Source organism: Elephas maximus, chromosome 7 (genome assembly GCF_024166365.1).
Source record: "Elephas maximus indicus isolate mEleMax1 chromosome 7, mEleMax1 primary haplotype, whole genome shotgun sequence".
Taxonomy (NCBI): domain Eukaryota; kingdom Metazoa; phylum Chordata; class Mammalia; order Proboscidea; family Elephantidae; genus Elephas; species Elephas maximus.
The window spans coordinates 137,163,138-137,187,732 of record NC_064825.1 but is presented as its reverse complement, the minus strand read 5'-3'; the positions used below and the strand labels follow the sequence as shown (position 1 = coordinate 137,187,732).

At 60.6% G+C, this 24,595-nt stretch overlaps 2 protein-coding genes across 7 annotated transcripts in view; one reads left to right on the top strand and one right to left on the bottom strand.

Annotated features, from left to right (window-relative positions):
• Positions 1-797: 797 nt before the first annotated feature.
• POLR2L (RNA polymerase II, I and III subunit L) lies at positions 798-6,331 on the bottom strand. 4 transcript variants are annotated; one of them, XM_049892930.1, is made up of 3 exons: positions 5,131-5,310; positions 4,261-4,531; positions 798-1,099 (listed from the first exon to the last, which is right to left on the bottom strand). In XM_049892930.1, exons 2-3 carry the CDS (start codon positions 4,503-4,505, stop codon positions 991-993), a joined length of 354 nt encoding a protein of 117 aa, XP_049748887.1. In that variant the 5' UTR covers positions 4,506-4,531; positions 5,131-5,310; the 3' UTR covers positions 798-990. The 4 variants fall into 4 exon arrangements, with proteins under 4 accessions (XP_049748887.1, XP_049748889.1, XP_049748888.1 ...); XM_049892931.1 differs by lacking the exon at positions 5,131-5,310 and adding an exon at positions 6,279-6,331 and having other exon boundaries at positions 1,014-1,099; positions 4,261-4,494; XM_049892929.1 differs by having other exon boundaries at positions 1,014-1,099; positions 4,261-4,494; positions 5,131-5,319.
• The window catches only part of TSPAN4 (tetraspanin 4), a 30,956-nt gene continuing 10,073 nt past the window's right edge, over positions 3,713-24,595 (top strand). Inside the window, exons 1-3 of one of the 3 annotated variants that reach the window (XM_049892935.1) lie at positions 3,713-3,834; positions 10,028-10,113; positions 17,680-17,759. In XM_049892935.1, coding sequence (XP_049748892.1) covers positions 17,697-17,759 — 63 coding nt within the window. In that variant the 5' untranslated portion in view covers positions 3,713-3,834; positions 10,028-10,113; positions 17,680-17,696. Of the gene's footprint in view, positions 3,835-4,585; positions 4,797-5,325; positions 5,422-10,027; positions 10,114-17,679; positions 17,760-24,595 lie in introns of those variants that run through there. The other 2 variants (XM_049892934.1, XM_049892933.1) reach the window with 2 other exon arrangements.

Genomic DNA, 24,595 nt, shown 5'->3' with positions numbered 1-24,595 from the left:
CTCTAGTGACAGGTTCCGGTGCTTAGGGTCCCCCAGTCCAGCAGGGTAGACACATCTCCCTACCTGATATCATGATTTAGGAGAAGAGCAGGGAGCTGGGGGATACGTCCCGGTGGCTACAGGGCAGCAGAGGCAACAAGCAGGGCCCAGAAAGGGAAGAACCCAGTGTGTTCTGGGGACAGAAAGGTGGTGACATGCCAGAGCAGAGAAGACACAGGACAGAAGGCCTAATAGGCCAAGAGTGTGGGCAGATACGAGGGGAGGCCAGGAGGTGCAGGAAGAGCTCCTGGCCCGCGAGTGGCGATGGAGGTGGCGGCTAAGGCAGGGTGTCTGGCAGAACCTGTGGTGGAAGCAATGCCCTGAGAAGGGAGCCAGGGCTGGGGAGCGGGAGGCTTGGGCAGGGGGTACGGGCTGTGCCACGCAGGCTGCGTGCTCCCCGATCCAGGCTCCTCTTCTGCATACAGAGGGGCCCATTTCACGATCCCTCCTCGCCCCCGCCTTTGGCCTGCTGACGGCCACTCAACCCCAACGCAGGGTGACAGCTCATGCCTCTCTAAGCCTGAGTTGGAGAAGGCCATCAGAGCCCCTGAGAGCACAAGACCAGGTGCCAGTGCAGGGCCATTGGATGCTGTGCCATGGGGTTCATCCCCATCGGCCCAGAAGCACCGTCTGTGCCTCGGTTGGGCGGCTGGAGGCCTACTTCAAAGCCTCCCTCCTCTCCCCCTGATGGCATCAGGCAGGAGTCTGGGCACTGGGGCGCAGGCGCAGAGCCCAAGCCAGCCCAGCTGGAGGCCCTCTTGGTGGTTCAGCAAAGAGCTTTATTGGATGGCTCCTCCTTGAGACAGGTCAGACCTCACTCCGAGCCCACCCCCTGCAATCTCACAGGGTTTCATCAGCTCAGGCAACGTGCACGGTCACTTCCGGGCCATGGTCTGGCCCTGCTCCAAGCCCCCAACTCAGAGGGCGAGGCCCGCCAGCCGTGGTCAGCAGTCACTTCTCTAGAGGCGCATAGTTGAGCAGCTTCTCAATGAGGTCCACGTGGGCCAGCAGCATTCGGCGGCAACAGTAGCGCTTCAGGCCCAGCGCGTCCAGGGCGTCCCTAGAGTGGACGGGCAGCATGAGGCTGTGTGGTCTCCACATGAGACCCCGGGAGGCCTCATCCAACCCTACCTTTGCCCCTCTCCATATCCCCCCACTGCTACAGGCAAGGGCTGGGCTGACCCGTTCAGGAGTCCCCTGGGGAAGTCCACAACGTGCACCCAGACATGGTCAGGCTGAGCCACCACCCCAGGCTGGAGCCTCATGGGTCTGTCTCCCACCCACTCAGGCCATGCTCCTGAGCCCCTGGGCTACCCCCTCCAGGATGTATCCAGCTTCCAGCTGACCCAGTTCCTGTTCCCTGGCCAAGCCTCCCTCTGCCCCTGCTTCTGGCTCTTCCATGGGGTTGGGTGGGTCTTGGGGCTTCCAAACAGTATTCAGGAGGGGAGAACCGGAGAAGCAAGGCCAGTGCCGGGCAGAGACCGCCACAGTTCATCACAAGGGACAGGAAGGCAGTCCAAGTGGGAACAGGTCCTCCCACCAAAGTCTCTGCTGCCCTCTGGCCTAGCACAGGCTTCCCACCGTGACTTTGCCCCCTGTGGTTCCCCCTCCTCACACAGGAAGGTGCACCACTGTGGCCTGTGGACCTCAAGGACCCTAAGAGGCGGCAGGCCAGAGCACGCCCCACCCAGCTCCTACAGGACCTGTCTTCAGCTCTCCTCCCCAAATAGAGGAGACCTCGCGTAGACTTTTAGAACTGGGGTCTCATCCACCCCAGCCCTCCAACTTGCCCTCAGGCACCCACCCAGGACAACCTTCGAGGGCAACATCTCCCATTCCCTAAGCCATCAGAAACCGGGATTCCTGGGACCTAGTGTGTTCCCAGTCACCTTCAGGATCCCCAGAAACACACGCTATTGGCTTAACATGCAGAGATGGCAGCTAGGGGCAGGCGAGGCCAGACTGGGAGGCCCCTGCCTGTGGTGTCCCAAGGAGAGGGACCTAGGCAGGCCGCTGGGCACTCATTCTGACTCTGGGCACTCCTGTGGCTTTGCAGGCCACGTTTTCAGGGCCTGGCATGAATGCCCACCCCATTCATCACTCATTTTCCCCATCTGCCTAGCGTGCCTCCCTGAGTGCCTATTAGATGCTGGACCAGGTGACGCTGGGGGCTCAAACGTAATACAGCCCTGTGGCTGTCCACAGGAAGGGGATAGAATCAGACATGCAAGGGGCAACTGGAGTTCTACGGGACAGCACAGAAGAGAGAGAGCTCCCCCCCCCCCGACCCCCAAGCCAGGTGTGTGTTTGGTCAGGAAGCTCGACCCACATCTTCAAGGAGTAGTTTGTTGGGAAAGGTGGTCATTCCAAACAGAAGGAGATGCAAGAAGGGTGGGGAGTGTGGGGGGGTGGGGAGTGTGGGGGGGTGGGGGTCCCACCAGATAGCAGAGAGGAGCCTGTGGACTTTACTGTGTATAGGAAGGCGCCTTAGGACTTGCCAGGAGAATACCTAGATGGACGTTCCCAAGATGCCAGTGGTTTACCGCCCACCTCCCCTGCCAAAGTTCTAAGGAGCAACGCTTCCCTGAGCGCAAGGTGGGAGAGCTGCTGCGGACGAGGTTCCAGTTCTAAAAATCCACACGAGATCGCCTCAGTCTGCCTCCACAATGCCCTCGCCCCGCACCTGGCCGGGCCCCCAGCCGACCCCGGCCCGCGCCCTCGCCCCACACCTGGCCGGGCCCCCAGCCAACCCAGGCCCGCGCCCTCGCCCCGCACCTGGCCGGGCCCCCAGCCCACCCCGGCCCGCGCCCTCGCCCCGCACCTGGCCGGGCCCCCAGCCCACCCCGGCCCGCGCCCTCGCCCCGCACCTGGCCGGACCCCCGGCCCACCCCAGCCCGCGCCCTCGCCCCGCACCTGGCCGGACCCCCGGCCCACCCCGGCCCGCGCCCTCGCCCCGCACCTGGCCGGACCCCCAGCCCACCCCCTCGCCCCGCACCTGGCCGGACCCCCGGCCGACCCCGGCCCGCGCCCTCGCCCCGCACCTGGCCGGGCCCCCGGCCGACCCCGGCCCGCGCCCTCGCCCCGCACCTGGCCGGGCCCCCGGCCGACCCCGGCCCGCGCCCTCGCCCCGCACCTGGCCGGGCCCCCGGCCGACCCCGGCCCGCGTCCTCGCCCCGCACCTGGCCGGACCCCCGGCCCACCCCGGCCCGCGCCCTCGCCCCGCACCTGGCCGGACCCCCGGCCGACCCCGGCCCGCGCCTTCGCCCCCTCGCAGCCGGCGGCCCTCCCGCGCCGGGCCCGGGTGCCTCACCCCTCGGTGTACTCGGCTTGCAGGAGCCCCAGGTAGGCCTCCCACTTGTTGCCCACGATCTTGCCGCAGGTGAAGCAGCGCACGGGGATGATCATGGCGCCGGAGCCGCGAGCCGAGCCCAGGCTGTGCGACCGCCGACTCCGCAGCCGCTTCCGCACGCGCCGAGCCAGGCGCGCAGGCCCCGCCCCGGGAGCGCCCACGGCGCGGCGCCACCAGCTCGGTCCCGCGGCCGCCGGCCCGGCCCCGCCGCCGCAGCCACGCCGCCCGCCGCCGCCGCCGCCGCCCCCGCCCGTGGGTGGCCGCTCCCCGGGGCGCGCGCGGCGGCGGCGGCACCCCCGCGCCCCCCGCCCGCGGCCTTGGTACGTCCCGGCGCGACGGCGGCCGAGCGGGGCCGGAAAGGCGGGCGGCGGCTTCGCGTTCCTCGTGCCCGCAGGGCTGACAGTCGCGCGGCGGGAGCCACCAGCCGGAGCCGCAGGCGCGCGCAGGTACCGGCGCCCCGCGCGCGGGCAGTGCGGCCGGGTCCCGCCGTCCGCGGAGCCCCGGGCCGGCCCAGACCCGGGCGCCCGAGTTCGAGCCCGAGCGCGGAGCCCGAGCCGAGCCGCGGCACCAAGTGGCGGGCCGGGCGGGGGCGCGGGGGTCCCGAGCGCCGACGGGGAGCGGGGCCGCGGGGTGGACGGGGGCCGCGGGGTGGGCGGGGGTCGGGCGGCCGGAGCCCGGCGCGGGCGGCCACAGGCGGGTCTCCCCGCCGGCCCCTGGCCCGGGCGCCCCGGCAGCTGGGTCTGGGCTGTGGGCTTCCCACCCTCCGGCCAGCCCCTCCGCGGGCCCAGCCCCTCCGCGGGCCCCGCCCTAGTCCCCTTGTCCGCACTCTGGGAGGGGGCCCCGCACGGGACGGTTCCCCACCGGGTAATTACCTGTAGCCCCCGACGGCTGGAGGGCGAGGTGGAACCGCCGGCGGCCTCACCGTGGCGGCCATCGACGGCACAGCGGCCTCGGCCGGCGGCTCCTGCCCCCCGCCCGCAGTGCCGCATCGATCCGCCGGGGTCCGCGTCCACACCTCTCCTCCATCCCGGGAAGGCGACTGGGAGGCGGGGTGCCAGAGGGGTCCGCAGTGGCCCCAGGCCAGGCTGTGCGAGGTAGCCCGCGATCTGGAGAGCATGGGCGGCTCGAACGCACCTCTGAGGACTACGCCAAGGGGGGCAGAGGGTGGGTGGGGGGGGGTGTGTGTGGAGAAAGAGGTGTTTTTTGAACTGGACCTTCAAGAACATAGGACCTCAGCAAGGGCCAGCCTGCGCGTGAGAGCCCTGGAGGCTGTACCTGCAGGGGTGGCTGGTGCCTGGGCACACCGTGCTCTCAGGGGCCCTGGGAAGGTGACAGGTGTGGGCTGGGGCCAAGGAGGGAGCCTGGAGGTGCTGAGAGCCATCGAGGACTTAAAAGGAAGGAGAGACAGGTATCTCTGGGAATAGGGGGTGGTTGTCCTTGGAAGAGGGAGTGGGGGTGGGGGCAGCGTTGGGTGAGAGGCAGGGAAGGCTCCCTGGAGGAGGTGAGCTTTGGTCTTTGGGAGTGGGGATGGCGAGGTGGGTGGAGATGTGTGTGCAAAGTGGGACCAGTGACTTAGGAGCGCCTGCTCGCTCCAGGCGGATCCCCGACCCGTCTCCGGTTGGGTGAGCCCTGTTGGGGGCCTGCACCCAGCCTCACCCCAGGCATCTGCCAACTGCCCTCTCAGCCTTACTGGACCCTGGCTTAGCTGGAGAAAGGAGAGAGGATGGTGGGGGGTGGGGTACCGTGGGCCCTGGGCCCTGGGTAGCGCTCGCCAGGGCTGCTGAATCCTGAGTTGTGTGCCTCATCCTCGCCTGGGCTCCGGGCAGCCTCCCCAGTGGCGTTTTTGGTCCCTGCTTGGGCCACGTGCCCAGACACGAGCTGAGTCCACTTCCCTTCCCGGTCCCCTTCCCCCAGGCTGGCTGCAGGCACATCCTGTCCCCGGCTGGTGGGGCAGGAGAGGGGGCCTTGAGTCACAGTAGCCTGGGGTCAGACCAAGGCTCAGCTGCAGAGGCTGCTTTCGGCGAGGTCTGGAGGTGGGTCAGGGGTCTTAGCAGGCTGGATTCTGGAGGGGCAGGGGGTGGGAGGCTTCCTGGAGGAGGGGCCCAGGGCCTGTCCCGCCCCTGCTCTGCCTCAGCCCTTGTTTACTTCGGAGAGTGAGGGGAGTGAGCCTCCCGCCCAGAACCGGGCTGGAGCCAAGCTGACATTCCTGGAATTCCCAGAGCTGGGAGGGTGCGTGCTGATCTGGGAGCAGCGGACTCTTCCTGAGCTCCACCCTCCAGCTTCCTGATTGCCAAAGGGAAGCCCAGCTTGCATGCATGGCCCCCCACATGTGTGCATGGAGCCCCCGACATGCCTGTGGATGCCCCCAACACGTGTGTGCATGGGGCCATCATGTGTGCATGGCCCTCCGCACATGTGCACAGAGCCCCCCCAGCACAGGTGTGCATGGAGCTCCCAACACATGTATATACAAGGCCCCCCACACGCGTGTGCGCAGGGCCCTCAGGGCATTTGCTCCTCACCGTCCGGACTCTGCTATGGCTCTGCTAGCCCAGACCCTAGACTAGGCTAGTGCAGAGGACTCTGGGGGACCTCAATGGTTAGTTCTGCCTCCTTGCCCTGGGTGGGCATGTCCCTGTGTGTGTATGTGGGTGGCGGGGGTGCGGGGGAAGGCTGGGCTGGGGCCAGGCCCTTCTCAGGATGGGCAGGCGTGGGAGGGGGCTGTGGGGGCTCAGGGCACTGGCTGGGGTGGGGGTTGTGCCTGCCGCCAGGGTAGGGGTCCCCGTTTGAACAGAGCCCGGGCCTCTGGGGAGGGGGTGGTTGAGGCTCTGGTTTTCTGAGAAGGGCTTATTCTGTCCTGGGGTGGGGCGGGGGGGGGGGCCGCACTCACATGTGGTCTGGAGCCTGCTGACCACATTTCCGGGCAGAGGCAGGTCACGTCAAGGGAGGTTACAAGGAGAAGTTAGAGAATCAACTTCCCAGCTCTGATCATTCTTCCCCTGGAAACAGGCTGGCCCCTGGAGGAGGGTGTGGGGCAGCCTGGGGTGGAGCACTGGGCTGGGAGTCCACTGAGCTGCCTGCTGGACCTGGCTCATGGCTTCAGTTTCCCTCTGTGTAAAGCTCAAGGCCAGCCAGACCAGAAGCTGTCCACTGTGAGGGTCCAGTTCCCCCAGCGCCTGGCCTCTGTGACCTTGCTTGTTATTCTTTGGTGGGAGTGGGGAGTGGGGGTGACTCCGCTGACCTGGGCTGTTCCCTAGGAACAGCCTTGCTCTTGTGCACATACACTTGCCTCCAGGGCCAGACGAAGACGGGTAAGGGAGTGACTGCTGGAGCCAGCTGAGCGCCCCCCACCAAAGTGCTCAGGGGACGTTTTCCCCATGACCTGAGCCATGTGGGCACTCGTGTGAGGGGGCTCCCACACTCCCACGTGGAGGAGAAGCTGTGAGAGGTGGTGTTTACAGCCTCATCTAATGACCTTCCCTTGGACACGCCTGGCTGGTGGCATTTCGAAATGTCACTGGCTGCTGCGAGCTGCCTGGGCGATGGGAAGAGGGCTGCCCTGTGGGTCTGCAGGGGCAGGGTGGCCAGGTGGGGCACGTGTGCTTTATTCACACTGAAGCACTGAGGTGGGGTGCTCCCTGGGGCTGGGTGGGTGTCCCTTTCACCCTACCCCCTCGTGACCTCCAGTGGAGAAATACCTGAGGGTGGGGGGCTGCAAGAGGGGAAGGCTCCCAGCTCTGGGATGGCCAAAGTGGGCCCTGGAGGAGAGACTGGGGGCAGGACCCCGAGCCCCTCGGTGGCCTTTCCCAGTGAGTCGTGGCCCCTCCTGGCCCTCCACTCTACCTGCCCCCTTCTCTGGAGGAGGGTTTAAGTGGGAGAAGATTGCCCCCCCATCTCTGCTCCTCTGTGTGTGGGGGTGCCAGCCTGTCTTGGTGCTGCCCCTCCCCCAGGGTGGGGTCTGGGTGGGTGAGAGGGCCTGCTGGAAGTGAGCGGCCGGCAGGAAGGCGGACACCGCAGGCCTGTTTGTGTTGGCCAGGGCCTGGCTGCCTCCTCAAAGCTGCCTCAGAGCCCTCAGCCTGGGGGGTCGAGGCTGGTGGGCGGACTCCGTGTTCCTTGAGCTGCCTGCTAGGCCAAGCTTGGAGACCTGGGTTGAGCTCCCAGGCCCCCATCACCGCAAACTGCTGGGCTGGTAGAGCGGGCCCCTGCTGACCACTAGCCCATCTGCCCGATGTTTGTCTTCAAGCTGGCTGTGGGCAAGCTCTGTTTTGGCATTTGGGGAGGTCCCTCTTTGAGTCTGACCTTGGTCTGGCCAGGTAGGTGCCCAGGTAGGGCTCAAGTAGGGCCCAGGCTGGCAGAGCTGCGTGTGTCTCCAGCTGGGCCCCTCACTTGGGTGTGTCCCCACCGCCTACTCTGCAGATCTGGGGGTGCAGGATGTATTGGTCCCAGAGTGGGGCAGGAGGGCTTCCTGGAGGAGGAGGCCAGATCTGGTGAAGGATGGAGGCAGCCTTGGGCCTGCCCCCTCCCCACCGGGGGTCTGTGGCCTCTGTCCAGTCTTGCCGCCATGTCTACTGACTGCCGGACAGGGTGGGGTGGGTGTGGCTGAGGCCCTGTACTCCTGGGGTCCATCAGGGCTGGGAGGGACAGCATGTGCTGAGGTCAGTCCTGGTGGGGTCTAGAGGTGACTTGGGGTGTGGCAGGGAGGGGTCTGGGAATGTGGCCTGGCTCTGGTGTCAGTCTGGGGGCTCTCTGCTGGCCCCCACCTGAGTCCGTGCCATGCATGAGTACACGGGGGTATTTGGGGAGGGCAGGGCTGGAGGGACCTGCTCTTTAGGGTATGGGGGGCTTTGGGGGAGCTTTGGCTGTGGCCCTGCCCCTAACCACTCCTCTCTGCCCTCTCCGTATGGGCAGGGGAGGGTGGGGAGCCTCTGTGTGAGTGTTGGGGTGTGTGGGCAGAAGGCAGAGTAGGGGTAGGGGTAGACACGCCTGCTTTTTAGCTTCTAGAATGTGGTTCCCCGGGTGGGGGTAGGGGATTACCTCTGGATATGGCATGAATGGGCGAGACTCCCCCCACCCCTACCCTGCTGTCCTTAATCATTTCCCCTGGAACCCTCCAGGTCAGGGGTGGGGATGGGGGAGGGGTCCCGGTTCTCAGGGCTCCAGTCTGCTCCTCTGCAGTGACTGCTGCTTTGCGGGGAGATGACAGTCTCAGGCCACCCACTCAGCGGCCTCCCTAGCTCCCCAGGTGTGGTGTGAGTGGCTAAGCACTTAAGGTGGGCCAGTAGGTAGCAGGGCACCTCCTGGCTCTGCTGTCCCCTCCTACCCCTGGGCTCCTGGGAAGACCACCTGCCCCACACCCAGGCTGCAAGGACCCCCTGGTCTGGGGGGCAAGGGGTGGTGGAGAAGGCAGCGCCAGGTAGTGGTGGGTGCCTCTTTTGGCCCCCATGTGAGCTTGGCCCCCCCCGCAATCCTGGCTGGTGGAAGGACAGAATCAGCTTCCCCGTCACTGGGGCGGCAGATGAATGGGCCCGTGAGTCATTGCCGCCGGCTCAGGGTGGGCGGAGGGTCCAAGCCATTTTGTGGGAGGTGGGACAACAGCCAGTCCCAGGAGTCCCTGGCCAGCCAGCGTGAAGGCTGGGATCCCTGGGAAAGGACACCAGTGCGTGTCCTTGTGTCTGTCTGGGTGTGTGTCTCCATGCGTCTGCGTACGTGGTGTGCCTCCATGTGTGTGGTGTGTCTCCATGCGTGTGGTGTGTTTTCATGTGTCTGTGTGTGTGGTGTGTCTCCATGTATGTGGTGTGTCTTCATGTGTCTGTGTGTGTGGTGTGTCTCCATGTGTCTAGTGTGGACAGTCTCCATGTGTGTGTGTGTGTGGAGGGTCTCCATGTGTCTGCGTGTGTGGCACGTCTGTGTGGGTGTCTGTGTGTGTGTCATGTTTCCGTGTATGTGGTGAGTCTCCATGTGTCTGCATGTGTGTGGAGGGTCTCCGTGTGTCTGCATGTGTAGCACGTCTTATTGCGTCTGCATATGTGGCGTGCATCTATATGTATGTGTGGTGTGTCTCTGTGTATGTGGAGCATCTCCGTGTGTGGAGGGTCTCCATGTGTCTGTGTGTGTGGTGTGTCTGTGTGGCGTGTCTGTGGGTGTGGCATATCTGTGTGGAGTGTCTGCATGTGTGGTGTGTTTCCATGTATGTTGTGTGTCTCCACATGTCTACATGTGTGGCATGTCTGTGTGTCTGGTATGTCTCCGTGCGTCTGCATGTGTGGCGTGCATCTATACGTCTGTGTGGTGTGTTTCCCTGTGTCTGTGTGTGTCTACACGTCCCTGAGACTGTAAGTACACAGGCACACGTATGTGTTGTTTGCATGTCTCTGCGTGTGTATTCTGTCTCTGCATGTGTATCCCTGTCTGTGTCCTTATGCCTGGGTGTTCCTGTGTCTGTGTGAGTACACGTGCGTACAGACATGTCCTGCGTGCATGTCTTTGCGTTTGCCAGCCTGTGTTCCTGCCTGGGCATCTCAGGAGTGAGTGAAAATTGGGTTACAATCCTGTTTCGTAGCTCCGCTGGCTCCGACCGGGTCTTGTCTTAGGAGCCTGATGTGGCTCAGCCTTTATTCTGTCTGTCTGTCCTTCCCACAGCACTCCCAGCGTGCCTTGGCTGCTGACCACCTGTTGCCTTCAGGGGCTTCTCGCACCGCCTGACCTCATTCCTGTGGCAAGTTCAGGTACATCTGCCTGGCTGGGTTGTGTGGGTGGGACCTTTGCCGGCCTGAGGAGGCTTCTGGTCCTGGGGCGGCCGGGAGGCTGAGTTCCGCCATATGCCACGTGGTGTTGCTGGGGCCCCACCTGCTGGAGGATGGGACCCCTGAGGGGAAGGGTCTCCCCCAATGTTCCAGTGTGCCCTGGTCAGACACCTGGTCCTGGCGATGTTTGAGGGCCCCCTAAACAGCAGCCTCACCCCATGCCCCTGGCCCGGCCCCTACCTCTTGTCTGGGTCCCCTTGCCCAGGCCCCCTACCCTGGCTCCTGCCCTGTGCTCCTCATCCCAGCCCCTCACCCCATGCCCCCTCGCTGTTGCTTGTGCTGCCTCGCTCGGGCCCCTTGCCCAGACCCCCTGCCCTGGCCCCTACTCTGTACCCGCTTGGCTTGGCCCCCTTGCCCTGTGCCCCTCATTCTGTACAACCCTCATCTGCACCCCGTGCTCCCTCACTCGGTCCCCTTGCTTGGGCCCCCTGCCCTGGCCCCTACCCCATGTCCCTTTGGCCCAGCCCCCTCCCCTGGTGCCTACTCCATGCCCCCATGCCCTGTGCCCCTTGTCCCATCACCCCTCGTCTGGACCCCATGCCTCCTTGCACCAGCTGCCTCGCCCCAGCCTGGCCTTGCTGTGTGGTTCCTGACTTGGTAGTAGAAACTTGCCTAGTAGTCTGGGTCTTGTTACACTTGGCTGGGTTTTCCGGTTTCATCTCAGATGGGCCACATCTGCTTACATAGGGTGTGCAGGTATTTATAGATGGGGGGAGGGGTGGCAGGGGACATCAGGGTGGGCATTGCCGGGTTGGATGAGCTGGGCGCATCAACCGTCAGGGCCCTGTCCCTTTCCTGGGACTCCAGACACACCAAAGACCCATCAGAGTAGAGGGGTGTGGGGAGCTGCAGACCTCCAGGTGGGCTTCCTGTTCCTCAGGGGCTCCCCTGCGTCCCACCCAGGGCAGCTCTTCTCAGGGAGGGGGGACAGGCCTGGGTTATCAACTGCAGTTCTTGGCAGAGCCCACAGGGGGTAGTAGAGGGCCCATGGCCTGTGAGTCCGGTCCTCAGCTGGGCAGGGGCATCTGGCCTCATTTGGTGCCTAAGGGTTCCTGCTCCACCTGCAGCTTCTTTCCAGCCCTTCCCTGGCCTGCCACCGCCTGCACAACTTAGCCTGCCCATACTCAGTCTGACTGGCTGCTGGTGGTCATCCATTCCTCTTTCCTTCCCCCACCCTCCCCTCCTCCTACCTTCTTACTCCCTCTCTCCCCTCCCTTCTCCTTTCTCTCCTCCCCCTTCTTACCCCTTTCTTATCTCCCTCCTCCTCTGGCCCCCTGCCATCTGGCTCTCAGGGACCCCGTGCATGCCCCCCCTCTTTGGACCTCAGTTTCCCAGACTGTTCCATGGAGCAGACACACTCAGCTGGACTATTCTCGTGACTGGGGGGCCTGGCTCCATTTGGCACCCAGTCTTGGTTTTCTACCTGTGCTCCTAGAGGGTGGAGGTGGCGGGGCAGAGTCCTGTCCCACTGCCTGGCCCAGGCCAGGGTCAGCTGAGATCTGGACCACATACATGAGCCTATCCCCATCACATGGGTCCTTTTATCTAGTGCTCTTTAGGAGAATTGAGGCCCTCCCAGAGACAGTGTTTCCATCCACTGAGGTGGGCTATGGGGGCATCCCACTACTTGTTTGTCAGTTTAAGACAAAGACAGACTAAGAAGAAGGATTTGGTGGTCTACTTCTGAAAAACCCTGGTCAGAGAACACCTTACGAATAGCTGTGGAACAGTGTCTGATATAGTGCCAGAAGATGAGTCCCTCAGGTTGGGAGGCACTCAAAATACCATGGGGAAGGGCTGCCTCCTCAGAGCAGAGTCGATCTTAATGACGTGGGTGGAGTCAAGCTTTCAGGACCTTCATCTGCTGATGTGGCATGACTCAAAATGAAAAGAAACAGCTGCAAACATTAAGAATTGGAATATGGAATGTAGGAAGTATGAATCTGAAAAATTGGAAGTTGTCACAAATGAAATGGAACACATAAAGATCAATATTCTAGGCATTAGTGAGCCAAAACGGACTGGTGTTGGCCATTTTGAATCAGACAGTCATATGGTCTACCATGCCAGGAATGACAGATGGAAGAGGGATGTCATCGCGTTCATCGTCAAAAAGAACATTTCAAGATCTATCCTGAAGTACAGCGCTGTCAGTGATAGGATAATATCCATACGCCTACAGAAAGACCATTTAATATGACTATTATTCAAATTTACGTATTAACCACTAATGCCAAAGGTGAAGAAATTGAAGATTTTTACCCATTTCTGCAGTCTGAAGTTACTCAAACATGTAGTCAGGATGTATTGACAATTACTGGTGATTGGAATGCAAAAGTTGGAAACAAAGAAGAAGGGATAGTAGTTGGAAAATACAGTCTTGGTGATAGAAATGACACTGGTAATTGAATGATAGAAATTTGCAAGACCAACTACTTATTCATTGCAGATATTTTCTTCAACAACCCAAATCATGATTATACATGTGAAGCTCACTGGATGGAATATACAGGAATCAAGTTAATTACATCTGTGGAAATAGACAATGGAGAAACTCAATATCCTCACTCAGAACAAGGCCAGAGGCTGACTGTGTAACAGACCATCAATTGCTCATAGGCAAATTCAAGTTAGAAACTGAAGAAAATTCAAGCAAGTCCACAGGAGCTAAAATACGACCTCGAGCATATCCCACCTGAATTTAGAAGCCATCTCAAGAATAGCTTCAATACATTGAACAGTAATGACTGAAAGCCAGACGAGTTGTGGAATGACATCATACATGAAAAAAACAAAAGGCCGTTAAAAAAACAAGAAAGAAAAGACCAAAATGGATGTCAGAAGAGACTCTGAAACTTGCTCTTGAATGTAGAGTAGCTAAAGTGAACTGAAGAAATGTTGAAGTAAAAGAGCTGAATAGAAGATTTAAAAGGACAGCTGGAGAAGACAAAGTATTACAATGACGTGTGCAAAGACGGAGTTAGAAAACCAAAAGGGGAGAACATGCTTGGTGTTTCTCAAGCTGAAAGAACTGAAGAAAAAATCCAAGCCTCGAGTTGCAATATTGAAGAATTCTATTGGCAAAATATTGAAGGACACAGGAAGCATCAAAAGAAGATGGAGGGAATACACAGAGTCAGTGTACCAAAAAGAATTGGTCAACATTCAACCATTTTAGGAGGTAGCATATAATCAGGAACTAATGGTACTGAAGGAAGAAGTCCAAGCTGCACTGAAGGCACTGGCAGAAACACGAGGCTCCAGGAATTGATGGAATATCAATTGAGATGTTTCAACAAATGGATGCAGCGCTGGAGGTGCTCACTCATCTATGCCAAGAAATCTGGAAGACAGCTTCCTGGACAACTAGCTGGAAGAGATCCATATTTGTGCACATTCCAAAGAAAGGTGATCCAACAGAATGCAGAAATTATTAAACAATATCATTAATATCGCACACAAGTAAAATTTTGCTGAAGATCATTCAAAAACGGCTGCAGCAGTATATCGAGAGGGAACTGCCAGAAGTTCAGGCTGGCTTCAGAAGAGGACATGGAACCAGGGATATCATTGCTGATGTCAGATGGATCCTGGCTGAAAGCAGAGAATACCAGAAGGATGTTTATTTGTGTTTTATTGAGTATGCAAAGGCATTCAACTGTGTGGATCATAACAAACTATGGATAACACTGTGAAGAATGGGAATTCCAGAAGACTTGATCGTGCTCATTAGGAACCTGTACATAGATCGAGGCAGTCATTTGAATAGAACAAGGGGATACTGAGTGGTTTAAAGTCAGGAAAGGCATGCATCAGGGTTCTGTCCTTTCACCATACCTATTCAATCTGTATGCTGAGAAAATAATCTGAGAAGCTGGAGTATATGAGGAAGAACGGGGCATCAGGATTGGAGGAAGACTCATTAACAACCTTCGAGATGCAGATGACACAACCTTGCTTGCTGAAAGTGAAGAGGACTTGAAGCACTTACTGATGAAGATCAAAGACCACAGCCTTCAGTAAGGATTACACCTCAACATAAAGAACAAAAATCCTCACAACTGGACCAGTGAACAACATCATGATAAATGGAGAAAAGATTGGAGTTGACAAGGGTTTCGTTTTAACTGTATCCACAGTCAACGCTCACGGAAGCAGCAGTCAGAAAATTAAATGACATTGCGTCGGTCAAGTCTGCTGCAAAAGGCTTTTTTTTTTTTTATTGTGTTTTAAGTGAAAGTTTACAAATCAATTAAGTCTCTCACACAAAAACTTGTATACACCTTGCTAAACCCCCCCCCTCAAAAAAAAACAATCCAGTGCCGTCTACACACTCCCAATTGCTCTCCCCGTAATGAGGCAGCCCACTCCCTCCCTCCACTTTTCTTTTCGTGTCCTTTTCACCAGCTTCTGACCCCCTCCACCCTCTCATCTCCCCTCCAGGCAGGAGATGCCAACATAGTCCGAAGTGTCCACCTGATCCAAGAAGCTCACTCCTCACCAGCATCCCTCTCCATCCAATTGTCCAGTCCAATCCATGTCTGAAGAGCTGGCTTCAGGAATGGTTCCTGTCCTGGGCCAACAGAAGGTCTGGGGGCCGTGACCACCGGGATCCTTCTAGTCTCAGTCAGAGCATTAAGTCTGGTCTTTTTATGAGAATTTGGGGTCTGCATCCCACTGCTCATCTGCTCCCTCAGGGGTTCTCAGTTGTGTTCCCTGTCAGGGCAGTCATTGGTTGTAGCTGGGCACCATCTAGTTCTTCTGGTCTCAGGATGATGTAGTCTCTGATTTATGTGGCCTTTTCTGTCTCTTGGGCTCATAATTACCTTATGTCTTTGGTGTTCTTCATTCTCCTTTGATCCAGGTGAGTTGAGACCAATTGATGCCATCTTAGATGGCTGCTAGCTAGCATTTAAGACCCCAGACGCCACTCTCCAAAGTGGGATGCAGAATGTTTTCTTAATAGTTTTTATTATGCAAATTGATATAGATGTCCCCTGAAACCATGCTCCCCAGACCCCCGCCCCTGCTTCGCTGGCCTTTGAAGCATTCAGTTTATTCAGGAAGCTTCTTTGCTTTTGGTTTAGGCCAATTGTGCTGACCTCCCCTGTATTGTGTGTCGTCTCTCCCTTCACCTAAAGTAGTTCTTATCTACTATCTAATTAGTAAATACCCCTCTCCCACCCTCCTTCCCTCCCCCCCATAACCATAAAAGAATGTATTCTTCTCAGTTTAAACTATTTCTCAAGTTCTTATACAAAAGGCCTTTTTAAAGTGTTAAAAACCAAAGATGTCACTTTGAAGGCTAAGGTGCACCTGACCCAAGCCACGATATTTTCAGTCACCTCATATGCATGCGAAAGCTGGATAATGGATAAGGAAGACCAAAGAATTGATGCCTTTGAGTTATAGTGTTGTCAGACAATGCTGAACGTGCCACGGACTGCTAGAAGAATGAACAAGTCTGTCTGAGAAGTACAGCCAGAATGCTCCTCAGAAGTGAGGATTGTGAGACTTTGTCTTACGTACTTTGGACGTGTTGTCAGGCGGGACCAGTCCCTGGAGAAGGACATCATGGTTGGTAAAGTAGAGGGTCAGCAAAAGAGAGGAAGACGCTCAGCAAGATGGATTAACACAGCAGCTACAACAATGGGCTCAGCCGCAATGATTGTGGGGCTGGCACAGGACCAGGCAGTGTTTCGTCCTATTGTACATAAGGTCACCATGAGTCAGAACCTACTTGATGGCACCTAACAACAACACGGGGGCATCTGCCCCCCACCTGCATTGTGGGCACATGTGTGTGCATGCCTGCATGTGTGTGCACGCCCAGCGTGGTGGGCCAATGTGTGTGTCTGCCTGTGCACACCATGTGTGTCTGTGTGGGTGCCGTTCACCCACCAGTCCAAGAGGGATGGTGCTCGTGTGCAGGGGTCACCTGGACTCCACGGCTGCAGGCATGTATCTGAGGCTGGGAGGGTGCTGGGCCTCTCACGGGCCTACTTCCAAGTGAAAACACTGGACCCTTGTTCAAAAATTACCAAGAGTTCAAAACTGTGTCCTGTGTCCTGACCCCACTGCACTGCATCTCTGCTTCTCTGCCACCACCTTTCATTCTTCAGACCTCAGCTCCCCCAGCCCTCACCAAGCACTGTTCTCCACTGGATGGGGCGCCCCACTCTGGCCCCTGTCCCACAGGTCTCCCCCACCACACTCTAGGATCTTCGAGACCTGGGGCCCCCAGCCCAGGCTGAGGTAGGGGCGGGTTGGAGAGTGCGCACCTCAAGGAGTTTTCTGGGGCTCCACTCCCTGGGCGCTTCTGCGCTGGGATTCGAGGCCTGGAATAGGTCCAAAGCTGGAGCCGCCCCACGTCTCCACTAGGCAGCAACTGGGTCACCCCTGCATTTGCACAGTGGTTTGCCTGTCATGTGCGTGGTCGGAGGTCTGCAGGCCGCGGGGCTGCGGGTCTGGGCAGCTGCGACCCTGGGGGCAGGCCCGGGAGCGTCGGTTTCCGGCAGACAGCTGCCTTGGCCTCATCCCCCTGGAACCCCATACTCTCCACCCGCTGGTCGGGAGCATCTGCCGTCCCGCCCGGGTGAGGGTAGGGAGAGCGAGGGGCGCGGGCGCGCAAGGAGGGGCCGGGGGCGGGGCGGGGCGGGGGGGTGTCGTCGCCTCCGGGCTGCGATTGGTCAGCCCCGGGCGGTGCGGCCCGATTCGCTGGGCGGAGGGGCGCCGTGGCGGGAGGGGAGGGGTCCGCGCGGGGGCGGGGCGGGGAGGTGTCGGCGCGCGGGGCCGGCGCAGATTGGCTGGGCGGGCGCGGGGTGCGCGGGGTGCGCGGGGTGCGGGGAGCGGGCGCCGGGAGCGCGGGCCGGCGGGGCAGGTGTCCGGGCGCCCGCCGCCGGGGGGAGCGGGGGCGCGCGCCCGGGCTGGAGCAGAGGCCGGGGCCGGGGCCGGGGTCGGGGCTGGGGCCGGAGCAGGGGCCGAAGCCGGAGCCGGAGCCGGGGCTGAGGCCGGGGTCGGGGCTGGGGCTGGGGCTGGAGCAGGGGCCGGGGCCGGGGCCGGGGCCGGAGCTGGGGCTGGAGCAGGGGCCGGGGCTGGGGCTGGAGCAGGGGCCGGGGCGGGCGCCGGCCCGGCGGGATGGGGCGAGTTGCGGCGGGGGCCGGCGCGGGGCGTTGAGCGCAGCCGGAGCGGACGTCCGGAGGTGGCCCAGTGGGCCCGGCGCGATGCGCCGCTCGAGCACCGACGAGTCCACGTACCGGCGCAGCCCGTCGCTGGACAGCAAGGAGCCAGGCTTCGCGCGCGGCGGCCCCTTCCGGCGCTACAGCAGCCTGTATGGGGGCGCCGGCGGGGACAGCGGCGCGGGCAGCGGCTCCTTTTTCGGCCTGCACGCGAACCCCGGCCCCAAGGCGGCCCAGGCGCGGTACACGTCGCCCAAGGGCAACAAGTACGTGGTCTTCTACCTGGACCTGTCCTTCATCTTCCTCCTAGAGCTGAAGCGCTGCAGCATGGCGCGCGGGTGTCTCCAGTGCGTCAAGTACCTCATGTTCGCCTTCAACCTGCTCTTCTGGGTGAGTGCCGGTGGGCCCAAAGTGGCAGCCGGGGTCGTGGGGAGCTTGGGGTAACCTGGAAGACCCAGAGTCGCTGCTCCGGCAGGGGGGCCGGGGATCCGGGTGGGGGAACCGGGATCGGGGATGCGGAGGCTGGGGGTGACCCGGGGAGGATCTGGGGTCGCTGCTCCGGTCGGGTAGGGGTCCGGGGGACTCTAATGGAGGGACGTGGAGTTGCTGCTCTCGCCGGCCGGCTGGGCCGGGTGGGGGATCCGGGATCGCTGCTGCCACAGCGCACGGGGTCGGGAGGGCTGAGGGGATTCGGGGTCTCCGTTGTCTGGGTGGGGGTGGCACCCCCAGTGGGATCTGCGCTATGGGCTGCTGTCCCCCCTCTTTCCTTGGGGGGGACATGTTGCACGTGCACAGCCCACAGGGCATCTGAGGGCCCTGCACTTTGCCCAAGGTTGGGGTTCAAGTCCCGATCCCCGCTGTCAATGGCTGGGCCATGGGGTGCCTCCCCCTTTTCATCCTTGCGCCCCCTCCCTGCGCAGCTGGCCTCCTTGCCCCACCCCTCCTCCAGACCCAGGGGCTCCGGGCCAAGGGGCTGTGGTCAGTAACAGGGACGTGGGGGTCCCGCTGATGCCGAGGCTGTGGCTGCCTGAGGGCTCTATTGGAAGGGAGAAGGAAGGTGTGTGCGTCAGCCCCCAGCGCATCAGGCCAGCAAATGCGGCGGTCCCTGCAGGACCCACCCAGGGTGTCTGGACGCTGCCCGGGGCTGTGGTGGGGGTGTGGCGGGGGTGTGGTGGGGCGTTGGAAGGGGACACTTGGCTTTGCAGCGGCAATCTCTGGCGGCTGGACTATCTGTAACTTTTGCTGAGGCAGCTTCCTTTTCTCAGACGCTGCGGAGCCCAGGCGCCCCTGTTCAGGTCTGTGTGGGGCAGAGCTGAGGGTGGACTCCTCCAGCCCAGAGACCTGAGGACAGAGCTGTTCCCCCACCCCCAGCCTTATAACTGCGGGGAGCAGAGAGCTGCTGAGTCTCTGAGGCTGTGGCAGGTGTCATACCTGACCAGGTTGATGCAAACCTTGTGGCACCTGGACCCCAGGTTTTCCCGAGGCCTGGACCCTGTCCTGTGCCTGGCCCTGTGGGAAGGAGATTGGAGTTGAGAGTGACCCCTTAGGTTAACCCTTGATTGTCTGGGCTGGCCAGAGGTTCACTGGCTGGGATGGGAGTGGTTTGGTGGAGAAGGCTGTCCCAGGTCAGGAGCCAACTCCGCTCCACAGCTGGGGCAAAGGGCCTGGCCTCAGCACAGGGCTGGGGCTCTGGATTCTGCACAAAGTCCTATGAAGGCCCAAAAGCCCAGAGACTGGGGCCCACCCTCCTGCTCCCCACTCCCACCTGGGTCCCTGATTTTCTCTCCTGAGCTTGAGAGGGACTCTAGGGGGCAGCCCAGGGTGTGACCCCAGGAGCATTGTGTTCCAGACTCTGCCCCTGCTGGGGTTGCCCCAAGGCTTTGATTTCTGCAAGGGCTCCTGGACCAAAGCTGAGGGGCACTCTGGGGGCCAGGAGGATGGCTCTGCTGGGGCATGTGAAGAGGTGAAGACCTTTTTGGGGGGCCTAGGACAGCTGCACTGGGCACCAGTGTGCGTAGCACCAGGCAGCTGGCAGGGTCAGTGAGCCCATGGGTGTATAACGGGGCTATGGCAGCAGGTAACAATGTGACAGCTGGAAGGTGGCCCAGGAGCCGCAGGCGGCTGTACGGCCAGGGCTGGCAGCTGAAGGGGGTCACTGCGATGGTGCCAGGTGGTGCCAGTGGCCAAACAACAGGGTGGGGGATGGGCAGGCTGCCAGCAGGACCTGTTTTCCCTCATCCTGCCCTCCCTTGGTGTCCTGAACGCCTGTATCTTGGCTCTAAGTACCCACCTCAGGGGGACTTTAGGAGGGCCCCAGTTATTCCATGAACCCCAGCTTGAGTTCAGGGCAATGCATCCTGCTGAGCCTGGCGACGGTGGTATCCTCAACTCTGAATAGGACAAGTCAGGGCCCCCCTAGGGACCCCTCCCCGGCTGGGAAATTTATTATCAATCACACCCCCAGTCAACTAAATCAGAGCCCCCTGCTGCCTGGCCTCAGACACCAGCCCTGACAGGGCCCTCTTCGTCCAGCCTGGTGCCTGGTAGCTGAGACACCGATCAGAGGAGGGGCCAAGCCCTGCCCAGTGGGCAGCTGGGCTGGAGGCTGCCAGGTGGGCAGCCCACTGGTCCTATCAGAGGCTTTCCCCAAAGACACCTGTGCTATTCTTAGCCCAGCTAGCTGAATGGCCTGGGAGTATGGCACACACTCCTTCCTGTTGGTGACCAGAGGTTGCAGAGGGTGGGGGCAGGGGCTAGGCCACCCCTTCCCTGAGCCCCAGGACCGTGATTTCTTCTCTTTCTGTAGGGGCCGGCTTGGCCCCCCATAGGAGGGATTACCCCCCCCACCCCACTGGAGCCAAATGGTCAGGGCTGAGGCCCTGAGAAGGAGTCCTTGTGGGGCTGGGCCTCAGGACCCTCAACTGAGGGGAGTGTGGGGCCTCCCCTGCATAGCCTTCTTTCCACCCAACCCCATCTGGCACCTCTCCTGCCTGCCTTTTACCCCAATCTTCAGCTACAGCCTCCCTTCCCCCCAGGGTAGACACCCCCCCCCCCCGCCCCGCAAAGCCCTTTCTACCACTTCCTGAGTCCTGACCCTTCCCAGGCCCCACCTCTGCCTGCCCCACTGCAGGATGCAGGATAGGCCTGGGAGTGGCTTGATGGTCCCTGGGGAGGGCTGGGTTCTGCAGGGGAGGGGTGGGGGCTGGGAGGGAGCTGCTCTTTCTGAGGATGGAGAGGGGCTGATCCGAAGGTTAATTGACTTTTATTTACGAGTTGAGTTTTATTGGATTTCTCTGGCGGTATGCTTGATGGGGTCTGGGAGGGTGGCCGCTGCTGAGGGTCTGTGCTCAGAGCTGGGGCAGGTCCTGGGGGTGCGGGGTGACACAGGTCCCCAGCACAAAGGGTCACTGCATGTCTGTTACTGTGTGTCTTTGGGTTGACCGCCCACATCTGTGGGCCTGGGCTGGGGCTGTTGACCCACCTTGAAGAAAGTAAGTCTGTGTGATGTCATCACCCCGGATGTGCAGAGCCTGGTGCTGAGACCAGGGAGAGCTGGCAGGTATGTCTGCACACGTACAAATGGCAGCTGAGGGCACACATACCTGTGGTGCACAAGGACTCACAGCGTATGTGCACTCAGCTCACACACACATGCAGTGTACCTGCCCTCACAGTGCACACAACACACACGTAATGCACACACACAGTGTACCTGCACCCTCACAGCACACACACAGTGCACACACAGTGCGCACACCTGCATCTCACACACGTGCAGTACACGCACACCCACGTACACACCCACTGGGCAGGTCAGGGCCTCTGTGTCAGGCCTGGAGTGTCTCCTGGGAGCCCAGTCCTCGTGGAAGAGAGCCTGAGTCAGGACCCCGTGAGCATGAGTGTGTGGAAGCAGGTGGGGTGTGCCCACACGTGCTGCCAGGGCATGGGGTGATCCATGTTGATGGGGGCGGCTGGTTTGTGCAGCCCCCCGGGACCCCGGGCATTCTGGCCTGTGCAGCTGACGTCAGCACAGCCCCTGCCAGGAAAGCTCTTCCAGTAATTGCAGTCCAGGCCCCAGGGGCAGATGAGAGGAAAGAGGCCCACTCTCCCACCCCTCCCTGCTTCAGGCTCAGGGGGCTTCAGAGCCCCCCTGGAGAGTGGGCTCGGGGGGTGGGGTTGTGGGCGATGGCTTTGGCTGAGGCAGGAGGAGGCTGTGGTGATGGAGGCTGGGCCGAGCTCCTTCACAGCCCCTTGTGACCCTGGACAAGCCCTGCTCTCTCAGGGCCTCGGTTTCCTCATCTGCACACATTGGCGCCATACAGGGTGAGCCCTAAGTCTGGGAATCCCAGAGCTAGCGGTGGTCCAGCATAGGTGGTAGAAGGAGGTGTGGGGGGCCTCCAGCTCCGATCCCATCAGTCTGTTCAGACCCCCAGGTGGGCAGAGACCCTGGGCAGAGGAGGCGCAGCATGGGGGGGTTCAGGGTTGGTGGTCCAGGGCGTGATTCTGCCGGCAGGGAGGGGGTGGCACTGCCTGGTGGCCTTTGTCCTTGGTAGGCATGGGGCTCCATTCCCTGCTCCCCGTTGTCCCAAAGGAAGGGCCTGGCTGTGTGGGCCAATTGATCGCACATCTCGAGTCAGGATTTTCCCCCCTAATGAACCGCAGATGCTGTTTGACCTGCCAGCCTCTGGGCATGGTGCCAGGACTGCTGGGGAGGCCCCAGGAATGGTGAAGCTCCCACAGAGCTGGTAGGGGCCACCAGAGGCCAGGGCTGCCCGCCAGACTCCTGCACAGACAGGCTACTAGGGCGCATTGGGGCCTCCCCAGACCTCAGCCCCTGGCTGCCCATGGCCGAGGCTCCTGTGTTGCTGTCGGGTGGGCATCTTTGCATTGGGTGGAGGGCTCAGATTCCACTGGCAGGACCTGGGGCTGGAGGACGCCATGAGGGAGGCGCTGGTGCCCCGTGGGGTGTCTTAGTCTGCTAGGATGGCCACGACAAACTAGGTGGCTTTAAACCAATGTCTCAAAGCTCCGGGGCTAGAAGTCCAAATCCAGGCTGTCATCAGCGCCACGCTCTCTACAAAGGCCCTCGGGGAGACCCTTCTCTCTCTCAGCTTCCCGTGGCCCCAGGTGTTATTGGCTAGTAGCTGCATCTTCACAGGCCTCTTTCCCTTGTCTCTCTGGGTTCCTTCTTTATGAGGACATCCTTCAGATGGGATTAGGGTGAACTGCTCCAGCGTGACTTGTTAACTGATATCGAAAGGAAAACCCCATTTCCAAACAAGGTCACATTCACAGATACAGGAGTTAAGATGTCAACGTTGGGGGAGCCAAGGAGTCCTGATGTGCCCAACCCAGCCCTGGTCATGGTCTCCTTGGATGTTCCTTTAGCAACTCCTACTCACCCTGCAAGGCCCAGCCCTGGTGCCCCTGGGAAGGGTGAACATGAAGACCCCCAGAACTGCTGGCCGAGGGCTGCTCTGTCCCCCGCCCCAAGACTCCCCTCGGCCAGTGGAGGCTCCCCGCCTTGTGAGTCCCTGGGGGCACCCAGGGTCAGGTGGGTGAGCCAAGGACAGAGGAGGAGGGGTGGCGTGGTGGCTTGGTCGGCTGGGCAAGCCCTGCATTGCGGACGTGCTGGTTTAGTGGACGGTGAGGTGGGCTTGACAAACCCAGGTGCCCTTGTCACCAACGTCACAGAAAAGTGGGGGGTGCCTCCTTGAGCCCTCCAGCACTTCGTCCTCACCCGGGGTGGTGCTGTGGGTGAGTTTGCTGTTTGGGAGCTTAGGGCGCATGGAGTTACCCTGTGGGCTGTTCTCGGCTCTGGATGCTGCGGCCTCCAGCCCTGGCTGGCGTGGCTGGGGCCGACTCGCCTCTGCCCCAGGCACAGCAGGACCCTCTTTCTAGGACGTGGGCCAGCTGCCGGGCCATCTGTTTGCGGATTTTATGGCCAGAGGGCAGCGGGCCGAAGCTGGCATCACCCGTCCCCGAGGGGTCTGGAGCACATTTGATGGATGCCAGTCACCATGGGTCCTGCCTGCCCGGGCCGGGGCTGCTCCAGAACATACGGACAGAAAAGGATATGGCCAGAGAAGAGGCATCGGGGGCACCAGCCATGGGCTGGGTGCTGGGCGGGGGCTTCGGCCAGGAAAGACTCCTTGCTGGGGGTGGTGGCCCTGGCCGCATCCCCTGGGTTCCCACGCTTCGGGGTGGGATGCTGGCAGGGCAAGGTGGGCTCCCAGCTCCTCCTCTGGGTGCTGTGGCCCTGGCTCTCCAACCCTGTGTTTGAGGTTCTGTCTGGATGTCTAATGGGGCCCATTGTCTCCTGTGCTTTGAGGCTGTAATTTTCTTGCCAAAATGTTTTAGAAGCTGCACTCGCAGAAACCTTTTCAAAATTGCAGGGAGTTTCATTAGCCTGGTGCCGCGTTTGGGTAGTGCTCACGTGTGTCTGTGGATGCTTGCAGGTGATGGGTCCATGCCACACGCTTGAATGGACAGGGGACCCATCGGGGCTACAGCGGAGAGGGACTTCGGGGTGTTTCTGGGAGGTCGTGACGTGTGTCAAGGGGGAGGGGCGGCATGTTTGATTTTCTGTGTGTGTGATGGCATGTGACTGTGTGTGGTGACACTGGTGACCTGAGTGGGCGTCTGTGTGTCTGTGGTGACACTGCTGACATGAGTGGGTGTCTGTGATACGTGGGGTGTCCTTGTGACTGTGTAGTGACACTGGTAATATGAATGGGCGTCTCTGATATGTGGGCGTCTGTGTGACTGTGTGTGGTGACACTGGTGATCTAAGTGGGCATCTCTGATACATGGGTGTCTGTGTGACTGTGGTGACACTGATGATCTACGTGGGCGTCTCCGATACGTGCGCATCTGTGTGACTGGTGACACTGGTGATCTAAGTGGGCGTCTGATACGTGGGTGTCTGTGTGACTGTGTCTGTGGCGAGACTCGTGATCTAAGTGGGCGTCTCTGATACGTGGGCGTCTGTGTGACTGTGTCTGTGGTGACACTGGTGATCTAAGTGGGCGTCTCTGATACGTGGGCGTCTGTGTGACTGTGTCTGTGGTGACACTGGTGATCTAAGTGGGCGTCTCTGATACGTGGGCGTCTGTGTGACTGTGTCTGTGGTGACACTGGTGATCTAAGTGGGCGTCTCTGATACGTGGGCGTCTGTGTGACTGTGTCTGTGGCGAGACTCGTGATCTAAGTGGGCGTCTCTGATA

Excerpts from the sequence above, each read along its gene's own strand:
- POLR2L (XM_049892929.1), bottom strand. The coding sequence starts at position 5,319 with ATGTGCCTGCAGCCAGCCTGGGGGAAGGGGACCGGGAAGGGAAGTGGA. Across the intron at positions 4,495-5,130 it reads CCCAGGGCCCAGGGCCCACG|ATCGCGGGCTACCTCGCACA; the intron begins GTACCCCACCCC and ends CATGCTCTCCAG. Across the intron at positions 1,100-4,260 it reads CCAGCCGTCGGGGGCTACAG|GGACGCCCTGGACGCGCTGG; the intron begins GTAATTACCCGG and ends CGTCCACTCTAG.